This window comes from Hyperoodon ampullatus, assembly GCF_949752795.1.
Source record: "Hyperoodon ampullatus genome assembly, chromosome: 2".
In the NCBI taxonomy this organism is placed as follows: Eukaryota; Metazoa; Chordata; class Mammalia; order Artiodactyla; family Ziphiidae; genus Hyperoodon; species Hyperoodon ampullatus.
In genome coordinates, this window is record NC_136915.1 from 77,241,341 (window position 1) to 77,268,904 (window position 27,564).

General features: G+C 37.1%; 1 protein-coding gene across 1 annotated transcript; it reads left to right on the top strand.

The window, feature by feature from the left end:
• Positions 1-888: 888 nt before the first annotated feature.
• Positions 889-26,555, top strand: LOC307048370 (calcium-activated chloride channel regulator 4-like; the record flags this gene model as incomplete). The annotated part of the gene is made up of 14 exons (XM_079697444.1): positions 889-1,053; positions 3,760-3,900; positions 4,041-4,188; positions 7,529-7,637; positions 9,402-9,579; positions 9,929-10,147; positions 12,216-12,443; positions 15,756-15,933; positions 17,201-17,307; positions 19,855-20,070; positions 20,656-20,923; positions 24,401-24,571; positions 25,515-25,751; positions 26,116-26,555. Exons 1-14 carry the CDS (start codon positions 895-897, stop codon positions 26,553-26,555), a joined length of 2,799 nt encoding a protein of 932 aa, XP_079553570.1. The 5' UTR covers positions 889-894.
• Positions 26,556-27,564: the final 1,009 nt, after the last annotated feature.

A 27,564-nucleotide genomic window follows, 5' to 3' on the forward strand; every position in this document is an offset into this window, starting at 1 on the left:
AATTCCCAGAGTAAGAATATTGGGTTCAAATACTGACTCTGCCATTTACTAGCTATGTAATCTTGGCGAGTTACTGAAAATGTGTGCCTCAGTTTCCCCATGTATAAAATGAAGATAATATTCGTACTTATGTTACAGAGTTACAGTGAGGATTAAGTGAGAGAATCTCTGCCCTGGTAAGTACCGAATAAATATTAACTATTAATATGATTCACTCTGCCTCAATAATAACCAACACATACCATTTTTTTAATATACTTGATTAAAAACAAATTCTATTCATTCTTTACTGGACAGGATTTTTGAAGATTTACTTTAATAACTTTACCGAATCTGCCTTAATTTATCAGTCTTAAAAATATTTAATTTAGGTTTCAAAGCTGTCTTACCTAATTTGGCATTATTTACATTTAGTAATCTTACATTCTCTTCTATTATTTATACTGTTAGTAAATAATAATTAAATCACTCTGTAAAACTGAATAACAAAATTAGCAGTATTGTTTCTATTAATATCATTATGAAATTTTATTTATTTTCACATTGAACTCTTCAGAAAATACAAAATATATGTCTATACAGAGGAAATTAGCTAGAATTAGAAAGTATGGAAAATATGTCCACAAAGGAATATGTGCAATGTATTTTATTAAAAGATCTGAACTCTTGTATGATTCAGATCATTTTTACAATAATATACAATAAAACGATTGTGTAAACTGAAGCTAAATATTTTCCCACATATGTAACACTGACCTTTAAACAGTTAATGTCCCATAATCAGCCAATGTCGACAGTGTTTAGGAGTATATATATATATAGAGAGAGAGAGATTAAAGGTGAAAGAAAAGCTTCTTGAACAAGACTGGGGCCGGGAACAACTCAAGAGGAACAATGGGGTCATTCAGAAGTTTTGTCTTCCTCTTGGCCCTGTACCTGCTGCAGGGGTCCAATACTTCCCTTGTTCAGCTGGATAACAATGGCTACGAGGGCATTATCATTGCTATAGACCCTGCTGTGCCAGAAGATGAAACACTAATTGAACAGATAAAGGTAAGAAAGAAATGGGATTTCTATTGTTTGAATTGATGAGAAAAAAATATATAGTAGTTAATAATTGCAATGGAAACTTCTCAGCACTCTAGGAAGTTTAAAAGAAGCATGGTGAAGTAAAAAACAATGCTGCAATGGGCAGTGGAAATTGAAGGTTCTAGACAGCATTCTACCCTGTCTCACCATAAGACCAAAGACAAGGCATGGGGTCTCCCTGATCCTCAGTTTCTTAATCTGTAAATTAGCAACTGGACTTATCTGTTCTTTTTTTTGGATGAAGGTTTACTTTTATTTTAGATATACTATAATGTTTTCTGAATATTTAGCATATTTCCAGGCCTACATGCAACTCATTAATGTCTCTCAAACACAGTTTGCAGGGTGGTCCTCAGCACACAGCTTCACTGCAGTACATCTTTACTGCTTAAATTCAGCCTCAGAAAATGTCTGGAGTACAGGGAATGTTTATAGTCCCCATGCCATTTATTTTGACAAACACAATCTCTTTTCACACTGCAGGAGGGAAAGAAAAAGAATCTTTGTTTTAAGTCCATTGCTATCAAATGTTACAAACCAAAAAGGGGAAATTATCTCCCATCCTTCTGGTGAGAAGCAGCAGCAGGGTGAACTGAACTGGGAAGACAATCGCTTGGACTTGTCTGTTCTTTAAACAGTTATTTATTGAATGCTTGTTTCTGGCATGCCAGGAGAGAGAGCAGTGAAATTTTTTAAAGCTCCCGATCTCCTGCAGTATATATTCTTTTCAGATGATATAGATAATAAAAACATGTCAGCGTAGAGCAGGCCAACGGTAGTAAGTTGCTATGCAGTAAAATAAATCAGCAAAGGGGGATAGGCAGTGTTGGCGGGACTGGGGTAGGGAGAGAATGTGGGTTACTGTTTCATGCAGGGTAGTCAGGGAAGGTCTCACTGTTGATGTGACATCTGGGCAGAGGCCTGGAAGAGCCAGCTGAAAACCTGGGGGAGGGAACAGCAGGTGCAGTGGCTTGGAGGTGACAGCATGTCTGATGTGACCAAGGAAACAACTGTGAATGAGCAGGAAGAAGGGTGGGGGAGAGCTGAAGGTGGAGATGTAGCAGGGCCCAGACCATCGGAAAGATTTGGGCTTTTACTCTGAGTGAAATCAGAATCCGTAGAAGAGGAGAGGCATGTTCTCTTGTGCTTGTTCTGGAGTCACTCTGTCGGCAGTTTGAGGAAACACTGTAGAGGGCTTTACTTTGTCCCTTCAACCTGTATAAGCTCTGTTGCAGCACAGAGGTACAGAGGGACACTGGGTCGGGAGCTGTTGCAAGTGAGAAGTGCTGGTGACTTGGAACAGGGATATTGTGGTAGAGATCATTACTGTGGTGTGATTCTGGACAAATTCTAAGAGTGTCATAGAGAAATGTGCTGATAGGTGTGTGGAGTAGAGGAGGGGTGGAGGGAAAGTAGGAGTCATGAAAAAAACTTCAGGAGTTTTGGCCTGAACACTTGGAAAAATATAATTATCATCAATTGAGAAGTAACCTCCAGCCTATTTTGGGAGCTCTCTAAAGCCCTTTTCCTAACAAGAGCCGGTCATCTGGGTCTCAGCTCTCTGCATTCTGGCTTCTGGCTGATCTCTGCCCTGAGCCTCGTCAGTTTAATGATCTCTTCAATACACTAAGAGCACACTAGACCATATTCCAGAGAACAGGAAAGAATGTCCTGAAATTCCTGAAGAAGAATAACTTTATTGTGGTCTTATGTTAGGTCAGGAAGAATTGAGAGGAGGATCTACTTTGACATAAACAATACTGTAGACTGTGGTGTTGCCAGAAACATGAAGAGGTTGACATCGTCATCCAGCACCCAGTATTCCTCAGTTATTCAGTGGATTTGATCATGCAGAATAGATTACCAAAGAACATTTTATCCATCTATTTCCTCCAATAGATAATAAGCTCTTTGGAGGAACTATTTCTCCTATTAATCATAACATTTTGGGGTTCAGGATACTAAACAATATAAGGTGATATTATTTTCAGCTTGATGGCAGAGCAAGAAGCTCTGCCTATGATCACAAAGCTCTGCCTCTCCTATGAATTTTTCCACTACTCCACTCGCTGTGCTCCCAACCCAGCTGCCTCTGCTGGGAGGTGGGAATATAGTGAAAATCTCTTCCATGGGCCATCGCCATAAACTGTTTTCCTCAGCTTGCATCAGGTAAGGCTGTGCCCTACTAGGAATTATAATAGTAATGATATCAGTGAGTTTTATGACTGCCTATGTGTGCTTTATAACATATTTCATGTTTGTGGCAACCTTAAAGATAGGTTGTAATAGTATATTAAGGAGACAAGGAGACTGAGATTCAAAGCAGTCATATAAACCAGCCAAGGTTTAAGCCAGAGTATTAAGCTAGTATTGAAACCAAGTCTAGATGCTTCCTTTATCATATTAAACAATTCCTTGTAATGCCAAGCATAAGTATTTGACTTTTGATGTAGGATTATAGAAGACTGAAAGCTGTTAAATGTGCAGAATTAAGCCACAGTTTTGGATTGACAGGTGACAGATTTCAAATTTTGAATCAGAAACCCTACTCACCAGTCAGTTGCTTTTTGTATTAAGGACTAAAAGTGAGAATTGCCTGTGATGAACGCCTGTTCATTTAGTCTACTCTCCCTTAGCCATCCTCACTTCTCTTTTTTCCTATAATAATAGGTCATGGTGACTGCAGCATCTACTTATCTGTTTGAAGCCACAGAAAAAAGATTTTTTTTCAGAAATGTATCAATATTAATTCCAGAGAATTGGAAGAACATCACTCAGTACAAGAGGCCAAAGCATGAAAGTTACAAACATGTAAGAGTCAAAAAGTGTCTCTTAAAAATATTTTCTCTGCTGCTTGTCAATTTTGACCTAAATTAATCATTTCAGAGTTTTTCACACAAATGTTATCATTCCTATTCTGATGTTTTAAACACCTTTTAAAACATTTTCAGGTTGATGTTTTAGTCTCACCACCTACCCTCCCAGGTAGAGATGAGCCATATACCAAGCAGTTCACAGTCTGTGAAGAAAAAGGAGAATACATTCACTTCACCCCTGACTTTGTACTTGGAAAAAAACAAAATGAATTTGGACCATCAGGTAGGAATTTTGGTTAAAACAAATATTTTGCCATGATTCCAACATGCAGCTTTATATCCATGTTCAGTGCACAAGCCTTGGAGCCAGAGTCCCTAGGGTCAAATCCTGACTCCCCTACAGCTATGGGTGACCTTGGACAAGCGACTCAGCCTCTCTGTGCTTATTTCCTAAAAAATGGTGAATAGAGGAGCTCCTACCTTATAGAAATGTTGGGAATATTAAACTAGATCATCCTTGTCATTGTACTCAGTATGATCTCTACAGAAATTTGAATATGGGATGGCCATAGTAAATGTTTTGCTTTAGGAACACTTTTTGGATTTTAATTTTTCAGTTCTCCACTGCTGGATATTAATCAATCACATGCCACCTCCATGGAAGGAGATGCATGGCAAGCTGAAAAGGGCCAAGATGACAGTTCCTGGCCAAGAGAAAATGCTCTTAGGCTGTTAGTTGCTGATACTATTATTCAATCCATTCTTTGAACCAGATGAACTTGTCTATAAGTGATCATTTTTACCTATGAAAATGGCAATTTCATCTGGTTCAATCTAAGAGTTAAGATCATTGTTTCAAATGAACTAAAGCATGGTATTTTTCAGACGAAAATGAAGATTATTGTCAAAGGAGGGTCCAACTCATACGTCACTAATCAATGAAAGCCTTCCTGAATCCATACAGCCCAGAACCACTTCTTCCTCTTCCACTGCCCCTTCAGTGAACATTCATTAAGTCTCTTATCTCTGTCAAACAATCAGCTAGTCATGGTCCTCAACATTGCCTGGACCCAATCCTAAAAGCTCCATCATCCTATCCCATCCCAAACTTATCTCTCCCCCATACTTTGGTCTGACCATGCTTGTTGTACTTGGCACCTCTAACCCTTTGTGCCCTTCTAGATATACCTTCTTTTCTACCTGACATATCCAGCAAAGTCAGTCATGTCAGCTACAAGTATAAATAGAACAACTCCCTCACCATTCTTATCCTTATGTTTTATTCAACTTGCCAATTCTCTGTACTGAATTTCCAGTCATTTTTTTTTTGACTCTTGTTAATATGTTTCCAAGAGTGTGAAAGAAAATTATAAACCAAATTGGTATCTTTAAAAAAAAAAACACGTTTTCCAAGCTCAGTGAAGTCCTCAAATCTACTCAACAATGATTGGACTTGCCTTCTCTCCTCTCCCTTTCTCATTCCTGATAGCAGCTGTTCTAAACTTCTACCACTTTTCTTAAGATCACTAGTCAGTGTTTTCCACCTCATAAGTTAACGGATGCCTTGGTTGAGAAAATAGAGGGCCCTCCCTTCTTCCTCTCTACTTCCAAACTCATGTCCACCTTCATTTCCCTCCACTTCCACCTGTCTTAGAAGAGGAATATTTTCTTCAGTTTCTAAAGCCAATGCCCCTACCGGAGTTCTTATTCTTTTCCCATACCCCTCACCTCAGCCCTTATCCCATAACTGACAGTTTCCCCCCTTCCTTCTTAGACAAGTGTCTCTGCCATAATGTGATACATGTGTTTGTGGGAAAACTCACATTCTGCAAAACAATGCCTTAAAAGCAACAAGGCTTTGGGGGGAAATAAGATTAAGAAGAAACTCCTCAAAATCTATGGAATTTGTAATAAAAATGATAACAAAAACAATAGGTCCCTGGAAAGATCTTTTGGACCATCCAAACAGCAGTTCAGTGTCGCTGCAAGCTGCCTCCACAGCAGATATTAAAAGTAGACACACACACACACACACACACACACTCACACAGAAATGCTGTTGGAAGTGAGAACAGGGCTAGTAGGAACTGAGACAATGATTGAGATAGGAATGGAATTCGAAATCAGAGGTGTTGCTTTTTAAATAAAAATTATATATAATTAAGATGTACAACATGATGATTTGCTATACATGTACATAGTGAAATGATTACTACAGTTGAGCTAATTAACACATCATCTCCTCATATAGTTACCTTTTTGTATGTGTGGTCAGAGCACCTGAATTCTCTTCTTTCAGCAAACTGAGGAGGGCATGGGAGCCAGGCAACCAGTCATGAGCTGAAAAGAAAGCCAGTCTGAGAGTGGACTCTTCTAAAAAAAAGGAACAGCAGGTGCAGGCAGATTTAAATTTTCTTAAAATTCACCAAATTCCTATCACTGTAGCTGATAGGAGAGCTTTTTCTTCCCACACTGAAGGATGTATATAATTCATGTTCACTCACCTGACCCCATTTGCCTAGGAACCTAAAAATAGTGTTTTTAAACTTTAATGTGCAGAGGAATAATTTAGAGATCTTGTTAATAAGCAGATTCTGAGTCAATAGGTCTAGAGTAGACGCAAGATTCTGCGTTTCTTGTCAGCTCCCATGTGATGCTGACACTGCTAGTGCAAGGAACACATTTTGAGTAGCAAGGACTTAAAGAAGAAACGTGACTTCTTCATAATACTGACACTGTCCTCCAATTTTCAGATCTCATGAGGTAATCTGAGTTGGAGAAACACACATTGTAGTGGACCAGACTATATTTCCAACTTCTACTTCTCCATACCTATTTCCACTGAAGTTTTTCCTAGCATTGCTAAAACAAAAAATGTACTTATTTTTTCATCCTGCATTTCAAGGATGAAATTCTTTATTCTTCTATTCACCCTGAAATTCTTAGGGAAGAAAAATTTTAATTCTGACCCCCTCTCTCTAACCTTATCCTAGTCAAGGATTATATCTTACTCATATGTATATTTCCTAGAATCCAGTATAGTGCTGAATATATATAATTAAAAATAATTGTTTTCATTTCATTAATGCTTATATGTGCTAAGTACTATAAATTAATCACCTCATTTAGACACCCACCCAAATTATATTTTGTCTATAGCAGTGTTTTTCAATCTTTTTCTTTCATTATCAATCCCCTATGGAGCATATATAGACATTTTAAAACTAATTGTACCTTCATGAAATTTTAATACGACAGATGTGTTATACATATGTTTATGTTGTTGGTAGGAGTGAGTTTTGTAGAGCCAAAAACCACTGTAATATCTAAGACTTTTTGCCCCCCAAGAACCAAAACTCAAAGTTCAATCTGTTCTGCCCATGGCATACACATAATAAATGTTTCATTGACTTAACAAATGTGGAATAAAAAATAATATGCTAAAACTATATAATTAATAAAATGAAATGTAATTCAGTATGCTTTTTTATAAACAAAAAAATAAATGTTAGCAGTTATTTAAAGCCTAAACATTCTGGATATTTAAATTTTTTCTTAAAATATGTAAGGGATGGATTATGTCACTTGAAATATAATCATGTATTTGAAATATTTTCCAACAGGTAGACTGTTTGTCCATGAGTGGGCCCATCTCCGCTGGGGAGTGTTTGATGAGTACAATGATGATGAGCCTTTCTACAGTGCTAAGTCAAAGAAAATTGAAGCAACGAGGCATGACTATTTAAACTGTCTTAAATTACTGCAGGCAGTAACTTCTCATTTTCCTTAGACTGATTTCTTTCAAAAGCCTTTCTTTCATTTTTGTCCCAATGCAGGTAACAGATGCTATATCACAAAACAGTGCTTTTTGAGTTTTTAAGAAAATGTATCTCAAAGAAGCTGGTTGTCCATTTATTTATTTATTCATTTAAAAAACTTATTTATTTATTTGGTTGTGCTGGGTCTTAGTTGCGGCAGGTGGGCTCCTTAGCTGCATCTTGCTGGCTCCTTATTTGTGGCATGCAAACTCTTAGCTGTGGCATGCATGTGGGATCTAGTTACCTGACAAGGGTTGGAACCCAGGGCCCCTGCATTAGGAGCACTGAGTGTTAACCATTGTGCCACCAGGGAAGCCTGAAGCTGGTTGTTCATTTAACATACACATAACTTCAAGAGCATTTGGTAGTCAAGTTGACATATTTTTATACCTCTCTACCATAGCTGCCAGAACTCATTTTTGCTAAAGTTAGTGCTCTCTGTAAAGGGTTGTACTATGTGCTAGGAGGTCAAAATTATTTACCCTACAAAAGAATGAAAAAAAATAAGTAGTGGTAAATGCGGCTGAGTAGGAAATCAACCAGCTTCAGAGAGCCAAACAGAAATTTCCTGGGATTTATAACGTTCATGTTAAAATACAAATCTAACATCACAGTTAATAGTAGACAATCCTCTTGATTCTGAGATCAAGAGAGCAGAATGGGTGAGGTAATCAATGTAAAATTGGGCATCAGCAGCTTAATCAATCTTAGATGCCCTGCTGGGGGTGGGAACTTGTCAAAAATGTACAAATTTCAATGAAGGTCCTTCCTCAGCACCATAGCACCAAGTTTTAGGATGAGTATTTTAAAGACTATTGTGTGATTACATTTGTTTATATCATATTCCCCTAAATGTCTAAGTCTATGCATAATATTCATCATGGTTGTTAACATAGATAACACCATTATGTTTGCTGAGTTTTGGGGCAATAGAGGCACAGACATATTTAGAAGACTCCTTAAATTACTAAATAAAATCTAGTCTTTGCTTCTTTAATTTGAACTGGAATATACTGAAAAGATGAGCTACATTCACATTCCAGCATATTTGTTACAGTCACTACCGCTTATGGCAAATTCCATGCAATAAAACATATGTCTAAAATCCCTCTACTATTCTTTACTGTTCTTGGCAGTATCCCAGTCTTTCCTTCTAGTCACATTTCACTTTGGATAAAAATATTCCTTGAATAATCAAAATACTTGTAGCTATGCAACATTTCATTCTCTTGAAGATAATTTCTTTGAATAAGAAATATACAAACAGTCTTAGGCTAAAGTGGTACCAAGAGTAAATGATTTCATAAGATACCTTTTCCAGATGCCTGCAGTTCATTTACCATCACAAGGCTACCAGGAGAGATGTTTGGAAAAGGGGAGCCTACAGCCACTAGTATAAGCAGGACAGCAGGAGATTTAATTCCAGAAGAGAACTCACCCTTTGCATAGACTGGAGATCCTACTTAAATTTCCCTCAAAAATTTCTTGAAAAACAGATAAGTGCTCTGGTAGGAACCCTGAAACTTTGCTGTCAAAATAGGATGTATGTGGTATTCAAATAAGAATAAAAACCTTGATAAAGATCATTATTGAAAACCTTGATAAGAAGACCACTTAAGGTTTTATAAAAATTTTAATGATTAGGTTGCCTCAGAGACTAACTGTCACACAATTTCAGGTGTTCCACAGGCATTACTGGTATAAACAGAGTGTATAAGTGTCAAGGAAACAGCTGTGTAACTAATAGATGCAAAATTGATTCCAAGACAAAACTGTATCAAAAAGATTGTCAGTTCTTCCCTGATAAATATCAAACTGAAAAGACATCCATAATGTTTATGCAAGGTATTGATTCTGTAAGTATACCAATCATTACTTCAGACTGTATATTTATAATCAGAGGACTTGTTACCATGTTTATAAAATATCTGTTCAGGGATTAGGTGTATTATTACAGAGTTCTTTGAACATTGGCTGGCACATAGTAAGTACTCATCTAGTGTCACCTATTATTATTATTATTATTGAAAATCTGCCTTACTATTATATGTTTCCTCCTTGAATCATATTTCATTCAATAAACAACATTTTTAGAGAAGAGGTTTTTAATACTTTTCAGATTTGTAGTTGAGTTTCTAAATGCATCATATAAAAAATATAAATGCATCATATATAAAATTTCTTTTCATTTTGTTAACCTTTTAGGTCACTGAATTCTGTAATGAAAAAAACCATAACCATGAAGCTCCAAGCCTACAAAATAAAAAGTGCAATTTCAGAAGCACATGGGAGGTAATCAGCAATTCTGAGGATTTTAGAAACACAGAGGTTATGGTGGCACCACCCCCTCCACCTGTCATCTCATTGCTAAAGATCAGTGAAAGAACTGTGTGCTTAGTCCTTGATAAGTCTGGAAGCATGGCGGTAAGTTCATGCACCCATTTTTCCTGGTTGTAGGGACAGGGCAGTGACTGAACGCTTAAGAACACTCTGATTGCTACCTGCACCTGGATTCTTCTAAACTGCACGGTTGGCATAAGTACCATCACTTCCTGTGATCTTGACCTCAAGAGGGGCAATGAACATAATAATGAAAGAAGGATGGCAATAGAGTTAGAAGGACCTAATCCAAGAATCTCTGTTTTTTTCCAGAAAATGGAGAGTTTGTGGAGGAGGACTTTTAGGTCCTTTAGTAAAGCTTTTGTTAGAAGATCAGAACTAGAGACTGAAATATGTAAAAGTTTCCTAACCTTGCTCCCTCTATCTATTGTAAATACTTGACAGGCATGAGGAGAGAGTGAAAGATCAACCAGGAGAATTCTTAACATGGGTTTATCTTATTTGTATCACCTATATGAATGACCCCCTTATGCTCAAAGACACAGACAAAAAGCATCACCATAAAGAAGATAGGACCAGATTCAGCCATTCATTCCTTCTACCCTCATTAAGTGAATGGCACTAGGCATTGTACTAGGCTTTAGGATTAGAGATCCATATCCTTGAACAGTTCATAGTTGAAGAGACAAAATTCTCTCTCTTCTGCATCATGAGTTAACTCATATTTACCTTATCCTTCAAAATATGATGTAGGTACCCACTTTGTCCAGGACATGGGCTGGTCTTCCAGGCTGGACTAAGGGCCCTTCAGCAGATCTTCCACAATGACCTGTACAAACCTCTTTTACTATATATTATATTGAAATTACACATTTCTCTCCTACTATACTGTGAACTCCTCTAGGACTTGAAACCATGTTCTCTAGGAACCAGCTCCCCTAGGACTTGAAGCAGTCTTATTCATCTTTGTATCCCTTTTGTCTAGAATAGGGTTTATCACATGTAGGCACTCAATAAATAATTGTTGAAATGAATGGACTACAAATGAGCAGATGTAATGTGATAAGGTACCCAGCAGGATGGCACATTTGAGGCAGAACAGAGCATGCTGAAGATCAGGAATAATGTATTCAACAAATGGGGGTTGGGTGGTAGTGGAAAGGGCAGAGGATGATACAGCTGGGTGAAATAATCCACAATAGCACAGGGTTTCCAAAAGAGCGTCAGAGTGGTAGATACCAGCACACAGAACTGTTCTAGGAAGTGTCGCTGGGGAGAGATGAGGTTCTTAATTGGAAGAAGATGAGCAGCCTCCCCTAGACAGGGTGCAGGCAGAGCCACGTTTAAAGGTAAAGCAAAGTGGTAGAGAAAACCTGCTAAGATGGGGATGTAGAAAAAGTTCTTCACCATGATTTGGTTCCGGGGAGTTCAGAGGGAAATTTGGGCATGTGTTAGGAAGAAGTACCACAGGTCAATTGGTATTGAGGGACTGAAAAAAGACAAATGCGTGGAAAGGTATATATCCTGGGTATTCACCTAGGAAATAAGGATATGAGTCCTAATGGGTTACCAAAGAACCAATTCCAGTTAATCTCTAGTGGAAATGTGGTGAGGAGAGGTTAGGAGCAGAAGAGGAAATGGGTGGGGAGGGAACGGGGTCTCTCAGAATTTAGAATAAGTTTCATCTTTTGGGTAGTCTGGTGGCCAGTGGATGGAGAGATTTCAGTTTCTAGCTGGAGTTCATGATAGTCTGGTTTGAAACTGTGGGACCTGGGGAGTAGTTTCATCTTGAGACAACTGGAACAGAGGATTCCAGGAGTAATTAAGCAGTCTCTAAGATGTCATCACCACCCCCCCCCCCAGTTCCAGCCCAGCACCCACCCTACTCTACACCTCTAATTTAGGTTCTTAGAAGCCAAGAATCAGCTCTGGTTAAAAGCCTGGGTTCCTTACTATACTATACATATGTATTACATAATAAAACTGTATTTTTAAATTTTATCAACTGAAAAAATTGTTTTCTTTAATAACATCAACTACTATTGACATAAAATCTTTAAAAACAAATTCTATTCACTCATTTTATGTGATCTGCTATTATTTTCCAGTCAAAAATTACTTGGTTGTTTTTCCTAACCTTTTTTTTTTTCAGGATTTTAATCGCCTAAATCGAATGAATCAAGCAGCAAAACATTTCCTGCTGCAGACTGTTGAAAATGGATCCTGGGTGGGGATGGTGCACTTTGATAGTAGTGCCTACATCGAAAGTAATCTAATCCAAATAATAAGCAGCAATGAAAGAACAAAGCTCTTGGAGAGTTTACCTGCAGTTGCTAGTGGAGGAACTTCCATCTGCAGTGGAATTAAATTAGGATTTCAGGTGAAAATTGTACTTCAAATATAGTTTGTTTATTATTAGGACATTTTTATGTTAAGTGCTGCTTCACATACTTGCTCCCTAATTTTAACATAACTAATTCTAAGAAGCAGAGAACTAATCACATAGAAAAAATCACTTGTCCATATTTTAATGGGTCAGTAAATCAATGAGTAAAGTAATGGGTAAATAAATGACTATTAAAATTCCACTGGAGTATAAGCCCAATGAGGTCAGAGACTTTGTCTTATTACCATGCAGTAGTCAATGCTCAATTAATGTTAATTAAATAAATAAGAGTTCTTGAGCAGCAAGAGTCATCAAATTTTAAGGCAAAGAAGCAAGTCAGATGGTATGATTCCACTTCAGGCCAATCTTCATTTTAGTTTCTGTGACGTTCAGTTAGGGAAACTAACGTTTATCTGTCAAAGTTCCAGATGTAGCAGGAACTGTTAGTCATACTTAGGGTAAGGAATACTGGTCAGAACATGAGTTTTGATATCAGAGTACTGGCTCTGCTACTTACAAGCCATGTGATCTAGGCAAAGTTTTCAGTCTGTTTGGATTCTCAATGCCTTATCTATAAAATATAGGAAAATAAGAATGCCTATCTCATAGGATTATTATGAGCAAAATGATACATGTTCATACTTAGAACAATATTTATTATATTACATAGTGAACATATAATTCACAATTATTATTATGAATCTTATTTTTATACAAATGGTCATCTTGAACTCACAATTAATATCATGTGTCATTTTCCTGCTTAGATATCCTGTCCCCTCACAGTCTATAAAATTAAGTCTGAATTTCTCAGTCTGATGTTATCTAAAAGCTTCTCAGCCTCTGATAAACCTGCCCTCACCTCTCTTGCCAGTTTTTTCTCAGTTCTCCCTTCCCAATGCTCTATGCTCCAACCAACTTACTGTACACATTGTTCTCCAAGCCCACTATGTACTAACAGCCTCCATATATTTGCCCATGTAATTCCTCTGCCTAAAATGCTTCTTTTCCATCTTTGCATGTTAAAATTGTACCAATTCTTCAAAATCCTTGCTCCTTTATGTAGCTTTTCCTGCTACTCCCAACTCTATTGAATATCCTCTTTTATAAATAGAATAGCATTTTAGCATAGCTTTCTAACATGAAGTCTGGGTTCAAACTCCAATGATCACTTATCAGCTTTCTGACCCTAAGCCTGACTCTTCACCTCAATAGCATTCAATTACCTCATCAATAGGGTAATGAAAGCTAGCACATAGGGTTGTTCATGTTTAATTTATTCAACACATTGTAGGGAGCAGGGAGTAAACATAACATATTTTAATTAATTCAACACATATTTATTTATGTAAGAAGCAAATCTTGCATGTTAATTCAGTGGGGGAACAGATAATATATAGATAAATCAATCAATTAATTTTTTTAAAACAATAATTGAAGGTTGTGGAGATAGTGTTGTGAAGGGACCAAACAAAGGTAACGTGATTAAGTAACAGGGAAAAGAGGGGCACAGCCTACTTTAGGTAGAGAGGCCACTGAGGTGCTTTCTGAAGGGTGATGTTTAAGCTAAAATTTGGAGGATGAGAAGGAGCCAGTTGTTCAGGCGGGAAGAAAAGGGCAAAGTCCCTTGGGAAAGAGGTGAAAAAAACTAAATTATTCTAAGAAATGATAGAAGCTATTGGCACTGGAATTTGGCAAATGAAGGGGTATGAAGTATGATTGCCAGGTAGACAATGGTTAGATCCTTCAAACACTCAAAAAATATAAGAGGTTTGTATTTTAAACAAAACAGAAGGCTTTCAAGTATCAGAGCCTGATAATTAATTCATGTTTTAGGAAGATGACTCTGGTTGCCCGATCTAAAGTAAAATGTAGGGAGTAAGAGTGGTAGCAGGGTAGTAATCTAGGGACAGGTTGGGAGTTTTGAGTTGGATTAAATTACACAATGTGTAAAACACATTTAACACTTAGCAAATTTCAGTAAATGGTAGCACTATAATATTGTTTCTCTTTACTGAATATATTAGTTGTGTATTTGTCACTCTTCTCTATATTTCCTCAGCCTATCACCCAAATCTCAGTAAATATCTTTAAATTTAATTCTTTCCATGAATGCAAAAACCATGTAGTTCCTGCTGAATCCCCAGGAACCAGTACAGTGAATAACACATTGCAAGTGTTCAGTGAATAAACTAATACAAGAAAGGGAGATGTGAAGGAGAGAGAACTATGCTTAATGTCTGAATCTTCATTTGATCTCGAATGTGTAGGGGGAATGTGGTGGGGATGCTGTATAAATGCTATAATGTATCAACACATTTCCTATATTTTAGTTTGGTTCCTGCACATCACACCATATTTCACATATATTATAAAATATATATAATAGTCATTCTTTGCATCAAAACATGCAAAATTTGAAATGAGACTGGTCAATTTGTCCCCTGCATTATTAAGAATTTCTACATTCTAAACCCTCCTTTGTAAATCTACACACACCTCCACTGCAAGTTCATGAAAGCCACTGATAACCTGTCATTTTTTCCCTCTTGGACTGGACTCAATTTCTCAAAATGGTGTGTCAAGAAGCCATTACCAATAAAGCTGTCAAAGATGAAATACAGTTGCTATCCTGGGATAAATTCTCTTTATCCTTTCTTACAGGTGTCTAGATTCAAAACTCTCAGTTGGTCCAAGCCACAAATAGAACACAATCTCAATAAGTCATGTATTCTCTTACACCACCAATATGCTTAGTTTTGTGCTTGTGACTATGAGAGGTAAAATCAAAATTATATAACAAGATCTCTAACCTTGACCTGCTTAGAACTTTCCATATCTTTTCTTTATAAGCATACTGAGGGTTCCCTAATTTGGAGTCATTAACTTTTTAAAGAATGTTGAGGTAAACTCAATGCATCTAGCTGCATATACAACAGACTTTATACACCGAAGGCCTATCAGAGGACACGCTGGTCAAATAAAACAGAAAAATATTTAATGCCACATTCTGCCATTATATTTTTGGTGTCTAGTTCACCTGAGTTCCCCAGACTGAGATGTCACAGTCATTTAACCCAAGTAGGATTTTCCACACCCCTGCTCCCACACAAACTTCATCTGAACAAACATTCCCTACAGCAGGTGGACAGAAAATTAAAAGTCATGTTTAAGTTCCCCTAGCAGTTGTTGACTGCAGATCCTATGATTTTAAAAAAGAAGCTATCGCCTCTTTTCTGCACACTTTATTTTCTATGTCCATTTGATCTAGAAACACCTGTAATAATGCTCTGATTATATTTGTAGGTAATTAGAAACGCTTACCCCCAACTAGATGGATCTGAAATAGTGCTGCTGACTGATGGGGAGGATAGCTCTTCAAACACTTGTATTGATGAAGTGAAACAAAGTGGGGCCATAATTCATTTTATTGCTCTGGGACTAAATGCCGATCAAGCAGTCATAGAGATGAGCAATGTAACAGGTAAAATATGACATACATTCTAGTCCTTTGATAACAATGCATAAAGGTAGAGGCTGACAATTCGCCAACTTCTCTTATGCTCCTACTATGCAGGTGCTGTGCTAGGAGCCTGGGACCAGAGTTAAACCAGACCTGATCTCAAAGTGCTCACAGTCATGCTGGCTGGAGAGACAAATAAAACTAGTAATCAGATAGCATAATCAGATAACATTCTTCCATAATAGGAGACATACATAGGAGTCAAGCACTATGTGAGCAGAGGGAGCCATTGATTCTCCCAGGGTTGAACAGAGTCAGGGAAAGAAGGCATGAGAGACAAGGTGACATTGGAGCTGGACATTTATCAAGTTGTTTGCTTTCTCTGGAAGGAAAAGTGATGAGAGGGAAAAAAATCATGTTGGGATGACAATGCAAGCCACATTGAGGGACAGTGGGAAATACATGAGAGCAGAGTCTAGACTGGAGGTTAAGGAATGGCTCAGGCTGTATAAATATAATAACAAGGTTTCTGATTAAATATACAATAGCTATTATCTTAGATACAGAGACATGTAATGAAAATGGACTACATGTTTTCAGTGTCTTCTTAAACATAGTAGAGAACACAATTTATAACATTATGAATATCAATTATTGCATTGAATTGACCTCTAATGTTACCAAACATATACTTGCTCTTTAATGCTTAATTGTACAAACTCCCATCATTTCAAAGGACTTTTAAGGCCATTGTAAAATATTTCTGTCCCAAGTATTCCCCCCAAAGTAGTGCCTTTTTTGGATTTGTCTCTATTGTTCACCTTTTTTTATCTCCTCATTGCCAACTATTGTCAGAATATCTCAATATGAAAGCTCTTTAACTTTTCTAATTTTCTGATTCTGATCCACTCTGGCTGGAAAACTTGAAAGCTTACATTGTTAGAACTGTATCTTAAATGATAATTAAAGTGAATAATTCTCCTAAAAGGTTATGTGAACTCTGTGAGCTTTAGTACATGAAATTGTAACATTTTTCATATTCTTTGATTATTTCATGCATTCAAGTCAGGAAGATTTCTATAAGTGGGGTTTAAAGGTAGCTTACCTCCCAGTTATGACATTTTTAAGTTAACATTTCAGAGTTAAGCATTACACCTATCTGATTTTGGTCTATTTTAACAATACAAACTGAAACTATGGCTTTGTTTACCCGATATCTAATTAATCACTAAAATGTGAAAATATTTATTTTCTGGAAAGCAACTGAGTTAATGTATTTACACCTTAGGAGGAAAACATTTTTATGCTTCAGATGAAGCCCAGAACAATGGCCTCATTGATGCTTTCGCAGCCCTTGCATCAGGAAACACCGATGCCTCCCAGCAGTCTCTTCAGGTCAGAGTTCCCAGTCCTTGGGTTTTTATGTCTGCATTTAGCCATAACCAAGAAAAATAATTTGGTTGTTATAAGTTTTGAGTTCTATATCTTTCTCAAATAAAATTTTAATTAAAAAATCAATCTGAAATAGAAATTATCCTTTAGATATGACCAATTTAAGTATTGAAGTATTGAAATAGCCGGTGTATTTTTTTCCTTTTCCCATGAGGTTTGATTAAGGCATAACATCAAAACCTAATGCTGTTAAATTTTCCACCAAAAATAGACTTTGTCTAATAGTATAACATCCATTTTTCTATGAATGCATTAAAAAACCTCATGCTTCCAAGATTTACCCAACCTTCACTGCTATTAAATATATTTAATTTAGATAAATGAACTCTAGAATGTGGTTTGGAAATGGAAGGATTATATCTTGGAAATAAATTTATCAGGAGAAAGAGAGTGAATAATCAGAGCATATCTACAAGTCTAGGGCTTCTCTTACCTCTTAAAGCACTCTTTTCACTGTCTTTTTATGTTATTCACCTCTCTTCTCTTTGTTTGCCTCAACTCCGTTTCTCTTCTGTGTTTCAATAACACCACAATTTTCTGTTACTTACATTTAAAAACTTGGAGTAAACTGATTCTTCTTTGTTCATGCCCCATGAAAAATGTTAACAGAGCCTGTTTCCTTCAAAATATAATTTACAAAATTCTGTTTCTCTCCACATCCATTCCCACTAAGTCTACATCATGTCACTTTATGCCAAGTCATCCATCTACCATCTTCCAATTCAGCTCATTGCCTACTTTAAAACTTGACATATTCATCTAAACCTGTTTTCCTCTACTCTCCAACAATGAGGAGGACAGAAGTATAGGATGTAAGGTTAGGATAATATTGCAGATTGGTTTGGAGATCTGGTTTGCAGTTCAGCCTGAACCCAAATTAAAAACAGGTCTGATGTCTAGCTTGGCAGTGTACAAAGAATAAACTGAAGGAGAATAAAGCTCATTTCTGAGGGTTTCAGTCTTGTTGACAGAGAATGATGACACAATTGTCTAAAATTGACAGATAAGGTGAGAGAACTAATTTTGAGGATATCATTTTATGCTTGTTCTGTGTGGATGATGATATATCAGAGTGGAATATACCAAAAGAACTTTAAAATATAAGAGCAGAAATTGGGAAATCAGCTGCAAATGAGACATTTGCATGCAGGAGGTGCTCAAAGTTTTGGGGATGGACTTTTTATACAGTATGAAAGGGGGAGGAGTAAAGTTTTGTTCCCCTCACTTGAAATGCCTATAGGTTCTTAAATAGAGAAATAACAAAAAGAAAACAAATTTTTGAAAGGTTAATCTGGATTGACATACATGATGGGTAAATCTTGGGAGAAAATAGTGACAAGGTAGAGGTATGCTATCTGAGTGGATGGAAACTTGGATTTGGATGGTGGAGCTGGAATACAGAGAAAAGGTTGCATCACTCTCTTTAGTTATTTTGCCATAATACTACTATGTAGGCAAGGCCTTATAACTTTCCTAGACTTTCCTGATGGGGAGGCTTAAAAAGTTATTTACATTCAAATTTAACTCAATAATATTTTGTCCACTCAAAGACATGTCCATTTAACATCGGACTAAGATATTTGTCATGGCCATCGTGTTTCAATGGTAGAATTCATATCCTTCTATCAGCGTTGGTGTGAAGGTATCTGTGGTTTAGGACTGTGATGGAGTAGAAGTGAGCTTTCCCATCATTCCTGAAATGACACATCTGAAGGAAGTACCTTCTTGGTCAGTGGATAAAGTTGGCTCTCCTTGACTGAGAGTTGTCCACAAAGACTTGAAAAACTTTCCTTTAAGCCCCTCTTAGAGAAAGGTCCTATCTTTCACTTCTTCTCTCCTCAGGATTTCATCCTTCATAGACATCAGTTTGCCCTCTTTCCACTCTTGTTGGGCATGATTACTGTCCAATGTTAATACTCTATAGTGTGTGAAAAATTATTTTAAGATTTCACATCAGAAAAATATCCCTGTTTGTCTCATTATTTGCTAGTTCTGATTTTCTCTCTTGAACTCCACCACTTATTGTGTCTCCTCTACTCAAACACTCTAGCCACCAGCATTATTTTATTTTAGCTTATCAAGAAAATGGTAAACTGAGGGCAACACACACACACACACACACACACACACACACACACACACACAGCTAATCTTCTCAGAGGTAGGTGTACCCTTTAATGCTAAATCCTAGGGTGGGTGTTTGCCAAGGCAACTGGGAAAATAATAACAGGGCCATATTTCCAGGTGTAAGCCCCATTCTCCTGCTCTAATGCTTTTATTATACCCTGTGCTGTCCTCAGTCCCTATATTTCCACACTTTCTGACTGACAACATTCACATCCCAATCAGCTTTCAGAGAGATCACAAGCCTAAGGTGGTATGCCACATTTAAGTTTGTTCTCAGGGCAGAAATTTTAAAATATGTAAAAAAGAAAAAAGCATAAAATTACTCTCTTCTCCAGTCATTAATTTTTTGATATATTTAAACAGCTTGAAAGTAAGGGATTAAAACTCAACAGTAATGGCTGGATGAACGGCACTGTAATAATTGATAGCACTGTGGGAAAGGACACATTCTTTCTCATCACATGGAACCAACAGCTTCCCGTTATTTCTCTCTTGGATCCCACTGGAAAATCAGTGGGAAATTTCACAGTGGATTCAGCTTCCAAAATGGCCTATCTCAGTATTCCAGGAACTACAAAGGTAAACAATTAACTTTTGGACTTCCTCGCAAATTTATTTTAAGCTGAAAATACATTGTTTAATATCATAAATATGGGTGCCAATACTTGTATAATTTCAAAATTAAGATAAAATAGAATGTGCTTTCTATGCCTGCCTGTATGGTCCTGAAATTTTGGTGATAGGAAAAAGAAAGAACTTACACATTAGGAGGAAGGAAGAGAAGGGAAAAAATTAGGTAGGCTAAGAATAACTTTGAGGAGGCAATGTAGTAAGAGTCTGTGCAGCTTGCTGTGTAGATAGCTACAGAGCCATTTCTTAGTACTACCAGATCACAGAATCCGTGGACTTTGAGATCAAAGGATAAGGTCAAGGCAAACTTTCCAAAGCTTATTTTTACTGAGATTTCATAAATTTTGGACACCAGGCATTACAATAGTCGGGATGTCCTATCCAAACTGTCTCAACTCTCATCATTTTACCCTCAAAACTCTCAAAACCCTGTTCATTCTGCAACACACTTATACAATTTATTTAAGAGTTAGATAATGGAAACAGAAAATAACATGCTCTTGGACACTTACTCCATTTCCATTGAATTTTTAGGTGGGTGTTTGGACTTACAGTCTTCAAGCAAAAGCAAACCCAGAGACACTAACTATAACAGTAAATTCTCGAGCAGCAAATTCTTCTGTGTCTCCAATCACGTTGAATGCTAAAATGAATAAAGACACAAACAGCTTCCCCAGCCCAATGATTGTTTATGCAGAAATTCTACAAGGGTATATACCCATTCTTGGAGCCAATGTGACTGCTTTCATTGAATCGAGTACTGGGAAAACAGAAGCTTTGGAACTTTTGGATAATGGTGCAGGTAATTCATAGGTTTCTCTGAACACGCCTATATTTTCATAACTCAGGATATGTTATGTCCCTGCGGCAGTGTGGGGCAGAGGGATAGGCAGCAGAAGAATTGATGCAGATTTTGGATGAACAGCTGGAGCAGCATGAAATTCTATCCAGGTAACATCTACAAAGTGATTTGCAAGTGTCTTACACATGGTAAACACTCAATGAATTTTATTTACTGTCATTATTGTTTGTCATCTAGACAACCAATGTTCACCAACAGATAGGAAAGTCTCATTGGAGAGATTGAGGACTGAATCAAGAATTCTTAATAAGTGTTTCTTAGGGGCATATAATCAAGAAAGGCTGGTGAGAGACAGTGAAACTCAAGCAGTAGTATGAAATTAAGTAGAATTTGGGCCCTTGGCAGGGAGAGGGTGACAAGCAAGAGTAATTCCCAACAGCTAGATAAAAGTTCACATATACTCTCGGGAACTGAGGCACAAGGGAAGGCAGATCTGCCATAATAGAGGAGGGAACATCACTGGAGCATCATCAGATACCAGATCTGACTGGGAGAAAACAAAATAGAGTGTTGGTCATGCTCTATCTCCTTGGTCTATGTGGGTGAGTGGTACTTAAAGACCTTTTTCCCAGACTCTGAATTATTCTGGGAACTGAAACTTCTTTTGACAGGTCATTTAGTAAAGAAGTTACTGCATCAGTAAACTTCTAAATTGTCAGAATTTTCTATCAACTTCTTTTCAGTGTAATTAAATCAGTCAATTTATAATCCTACCATCAACTAGAGTTGGCCATGTGAAAAATCTAGAAGGCAAAGTTGTTCCTTGGTTCACCTCAGCATCTTCATCTAATATGACAATATTTTCCTAAACTGTCTGGTGACTCTTTCCTTTTCCCCAACTCTTTCCATGCTACATTAAAACTCGTGTACCTTGTTTCATTTCTCAGATGAAACCCAATGACTACTTAACTAATTTGGGACACCTTTACCTAAGAAGGTATTGGTGATTAACAATGACTTAGAGCAGGGGTTCTCAAACTTCAGCATGAAAGGGAATCACCTGAAGGGATTGTTAAAACAGAATATGAATGTTGGAGCCTTCCCTAGGAGTATTTGCACTCCTAATATGATCCAGAGAAATGCAGATGCTGTTGATCCAAGGACCTCATTTTAAGAACCTCTCTCCTAGAGTCATAACCTCCCTGAGAAATGTGTTTGTAATTTAACAAATAACTCTAGTACCGGTGATATGAAGAAATATCCTAATGATACAGTATTCCTGAGCTCCCCCAAATGTTTATTCTAATAATAGATGGGTTTTCCACTGTTAGACCAGAAAGTTAATGGATCATAGTGTAAGAGGTAAGGGTTAAAAATAAAAAGGAGAGCCTAGAGATAAACCCACACACATATGGTCACCTTATCTTTGACAAAGGAGGCAAGAATATACAATGGAGAAAGGACAGCCTCTTCAATAAGTGGTGCTGGGAAAACTGGACAGCTACATGATAAAGAATGAAATTAGAATACTTCCTAACACCATATACAAAAATAAACTCAAAATGGACTAAAGACCTAAGTGTAAGGTCAGACACTATAAAACTCTTAGAGGAAAGCATAGGCAGAACACTCTATGACACAAGTTACAACAAGATCCTTTTTGACCCACCTCCTAGAGTAATGGAAATAAAAACAAAAATAAACAAATGAGATCTAATGAAACTTAAAAGCTTTCACACAGCAAAGGAAACCATAAACAAGATGAAAAGCCAGCCCTCAGAATGGGAGAAAATATTTGCAAACGAAGCAACTGACAAAGGATTAATCTCCAAAATATACAAGCAGCTCATGCAGCTCAATATCAAAAAAACCAAACAACCCAATCCAAAAATGGGTGGAAGACCTAAATAGACATTTCTCCAAAGAAGATATACAGATTGCCAACAAACACATGAAAGGATACTCAACATCACTAACCGTTAGAGAAATGCAAATCAAAACCACAATGAGGTATCACCTCACACTGGTCAGAATGGCCATCAAAAAATCTACAAACAGGTCTTCCCTGGTGGCGCAGTGGTTGAGAGTCCACCTGCCGATGCGGGGGACGTGGGTTCGTGCCCCGGTCCAGGAGGATCCCACGTGCCATGGGGCGGCTGGGCTCATGGGCCGTGGCCGCTGGGCCTGCGCGTCCAGAGCCTGTGCTCCGCAACGGGAGAGGCCACAGCAGTGAGAGGCCCGCGTACCGCAAAAAAAAAAAAAAAAAAAATCCTACAAACAATAAATGCTGGAGAGAGTGTGGAGAAAAAAGAACCCTCTTGCACTGTTGGTGGGAACGTAAATTGATACAGCCACTATGGAGAACAGTATGGGGGTTCCTTAAAAAACTAAAAATAGAACTACCACATGACCCAGCAATCCCACTACTGGGCATATACCCTGAGAAAACCATAATTCAAAAAGAGTCATGAACCAAAATGTTCATTGCAGCACTATTTACAATAGCCAGGACATGGAAGCAACCTAAGTGTCCATCAACAGATGAATGGATAAAGAAGATGTGGCACATATATACAATGGAATATTACTCAGCCATAAAAAGAAACGAAATTGAGTTATTTGTAGTGAGGTGGATGGACCTAGAGTCTGTCATACAGAGTGAAGTAAGTCAGAAAGAGAAAAACAAATACCGTATGCTAACACACATATATGGAATCTAAAGGGAAAAAATTGGTTCTGAAAAACCTAGGGGCAGGAGAAGAATAAAGATGCAGATGTAGAGAATGGACTTGAGGGCACAGGCAGGGGGAAGGGTAAGCTGGGATGAAGTGAGAGAGTAGCATGGACATATATACACTACCAAACGTAAAATAGATAGCTAGTGAGAAGCAGTCGCATAGCACAGGGAGATCAACTCGGTGCTTTGTGACCACCTAGAGGGGTGGGATAGGGAGGGTGGGAGGGAGGCACAAGAGGGAAGGGATATGGGGTATACGTATGCATAGAGCAGATTCACTTTTTTATATAGCGGAAACTAACACAACATTGTAAAGCAATTATACTCCAATAAAGATGTAAAAAAAATCTTTTAAAATTAATAAATTAGCTAAGGAAATCTTGACATAAAAAATAAAATAAAAATAAAAAGGAGTGTTTGAAGATAAGTCAAAATAGGTAATTTGTAGGTGACTGGAGTGATAATTAAATCTTATGCAAAGACAATTTTTCTTTAGTGGGGATCCTTGTGTGTATACACACACACACACACACACACACACACAAAGTAACACAAGGATATCAATTCAACATGATACTAGTTGGCAGAGCAAAATGAAAATATTCCCCAAGGGGTCAATCACAGAATAGGGAGTCCAATCAAGGCAATATGCTTATAAAGGCCATATGCTTGGTTTAGAAAATGCATAAATTTCTCTTTTTCTTTACAATAGTAATTTATTCCTTCACTTCTATAATAAGGTGCTGATTCTTTTAAGAATGATGGAGTCTACTCCAGATATTTTACAACTTATAAAGAAAATGGCAGATATAGCTTGAAAGTACGGGCTCATGGAGGAGAAAATGCTGTCGTGCGAAACTTACGGCATCCACTGAATAGAGCTGCATATATACCAGGCTGGGTAGTGGATGGTGAGTACCTCATAATATTATTCAAGCCATCACTGAAACCCAGTGACGGCTTGAATAATTGTGAGTTGATATGATTAAGGCTGCAAATATTTTACAACTTCAGAGTATAGCTTTTCCCATTTCTGGAATGAAGCTCTCAGTCATACTACAGTGTGCCTCCAAATTAATGTAACGTTTGGTACAGTGTCTGGCATCTTGATAAATGTCACCCATTATTATATTAGTTTGGAGCATCTTACCTATATCAACAAAAATACGCCATATTTTCAGTTCAGGATGAAGCAAACAGGCTAATAGGTTATGTACCTAAGTACAAACTAGTGGTAGAATTTATCCTTCCGATTACATATGCTGTTAAAAGATATGTGAGTAAACATTTATTTGGAAAGTTTTTACTGAGTCAAAAGGAAAAATGTGTAGAGGAAGGTGATGATAAGGATTAAAAATGCATTTTTGTTAGCTTTCCTTTGTTTTGTCGCTTGTGACTTTTAGAGGCTTTCTGTTGGCAATTGGAATATAACCCGAAGTATTATTCCCTAACACTTGTAACAGGGAGGAAGTAAGGAACCTGGCACAAGTGGTTGGGAGGGAACCAGTAGTAATTTCCCCAGGTTTATTCCCATCTTGAAGATAATTTGAGAAATAAAGCATTTCCTTTTTTTTTAAGTCATATGTTGAATTATATAACAATATTCCCATTCAGTGTAGTCTTAATGTCAAAGCCATTTATTTATCCAGTTCTACCCTACAATAGTCTGGTCAGTATACTAATAAAAGAATTCTTCCACCAATTGCATGCTTATGACTTTGTCACCAAAATTAGTAAAATGTAACTGTGTATATGGGAAAAAATGGAAAGATGTGGGATAGGAAATACAATTTGTTGAGTTCTGAAAATATTAGTGCAGATTTGTCCATTAAATACCAGGAATTTTTAATGCAGGGAACATTAAAGGGAATCCACCAAGACCTGAAAGTGATGAGAACACTCGGACAAACTTGGAGAGTTTCACCAGAACAGCATCTGGGGGTGCATTTGTGGTTACAAATGTTCCAAATCTTCCCTCCTTGACTGACGTCTTCCCACCAAGTCAAATCACAGACCTTGAGGCCACATCAGATGAGGATGAGATCAGTCTAACATGGACAGCACCAGGAGATGATTTTGATGTTGGAAAAGGTAAGGACGAAGTGTCATGCAGTGTTGATTAAGTTAAAGTTGTTAGTTGCAAAAGCAAGGGTGTAAGGTTGTGTGAGAGGAAAACAATTTATAATTAATAGCTCAGCAAAGTATTAATTTTATAATCTCATGTTTTGAATCATCAAATGTGACACATTTTAACCTGCTATCACTTTTCATAAAGAAGGTAGCATTTGGAAGAGTTTAAAAATCAGAATTCAGCTATTATGGAAAAATAAATAAGGCTCTGGATCTGAGTATAAGCTTGGCATGACTAAATGACATCTTTGAGGAGAATTAATAAAAAGAAATTTAATATGGTATGCTCTAGTTTCTAAACTATATGTAACTTTTTTTTTCTTAGTTCGAAAGTATATCATAAGAATAAGCGGAAGTATCCTGGATCTAAGGGATAATTTTGATAATGCTCTGCACGTAAACACTACTGATCTGTTACCAAGTGAGGCCAACTCCAAGGAAACCTTTACATTCAAACCAGGAAATATCTCAGAAGAAAATGCAACCCACATATTCATTGCCATTCAAAGTGTGGATAAAAGCAATTTGACATCAAAGGTATCTAACATTGCACAAGCAGCTTTGTTTGTTCCTCAAGATTACATACCTGATGAAATTCATCCAGATCCTAATCCTGATAAAAATCCCCCTAAGTCCGGGCTCAGCATTGCTATTTTGGTGGTGTTAGTGGTTGGTGCTGTGATAATTGTCAGTCTGATTATAAGTATCACCATTTGTGTCTTAAGCAGGAAAAGAAACTCTAGCAGACCTAGAACAGGGTTTTAAAAAACATCAATGACAAAAGTAAAGGATGTTTCTCAATTTTTAAATTTATCATGTGTGATCATGAACTCATACAAATAATTTTAAGAGTTTTAGAAGGGATAGTTTGACTACATATAAACATGAAGAGGTGTCTGAAAAATTGTGAATCAGTATTAAATTAAATAATTTTATTTATTCATTGTTTTATCACAAAAGGTGATAAAGATCCTTTTTCATATTCATACCTGGTTGTATATTACCTGAGACAAAAAAGTTCTCTATAAAAATTCAAATTTCATCAAGAAGTTAAAACTGTCTATTGGAGTGGTCAAAATGCAAGTGTAAGAGGCAAATAAACAACATTTGAGAAAAATGAATTTGGTCTCAGTATTTTTCGGTATAAATTGATTTTATTGTATTCACTGAAGGTCTTCAATTATATACTACTATATACAATATAAATAAGGACATGTTTACTGCACTTCATTGATATGGAAGATAATATTAAAGAAGGTAGGGAAGAGGAAATAAGTGGGAAACACCTGATAAATGGGAATGTTAGTTTTACTCTCATAGCATTCATTGGAAAATGAGCTGTGTAGTAGGGCATTTGGAGACTGTGCTATTGAGGCAGAAGGTTATTAGCACAATTAGTTACTCTAGTGGGCTGGCACCTACTCAGGCGTTGCTAAAAGCTATGCACGTACAGGTGAACATGGAGAAAGTGTAAGAAAGGGTAAGTGTAGGACAATAGGCCTTTTACTGGGAGGGGAATAAAAGCCTGAAATTCTATGATAGTGACAGAAATAACAGCCAGACTTTCCCTGTGTCCTTCCCACCCACCAATCCCATAACTCTGGAGGTAAAGCCTGCTAGTCTGGTTAGTACTGTCCCTGATGCTCTGGTGCAATAGATTTGCTCAAATGGGTCTCAGTTGAAGGCTTTCCCCTTCCAGGTCGGGCCTTGGTTTAGACTTATTTCCAGGACTGCATCAAATAGCTAATTGTGAATTAGTAAGAATCAGAAAAAT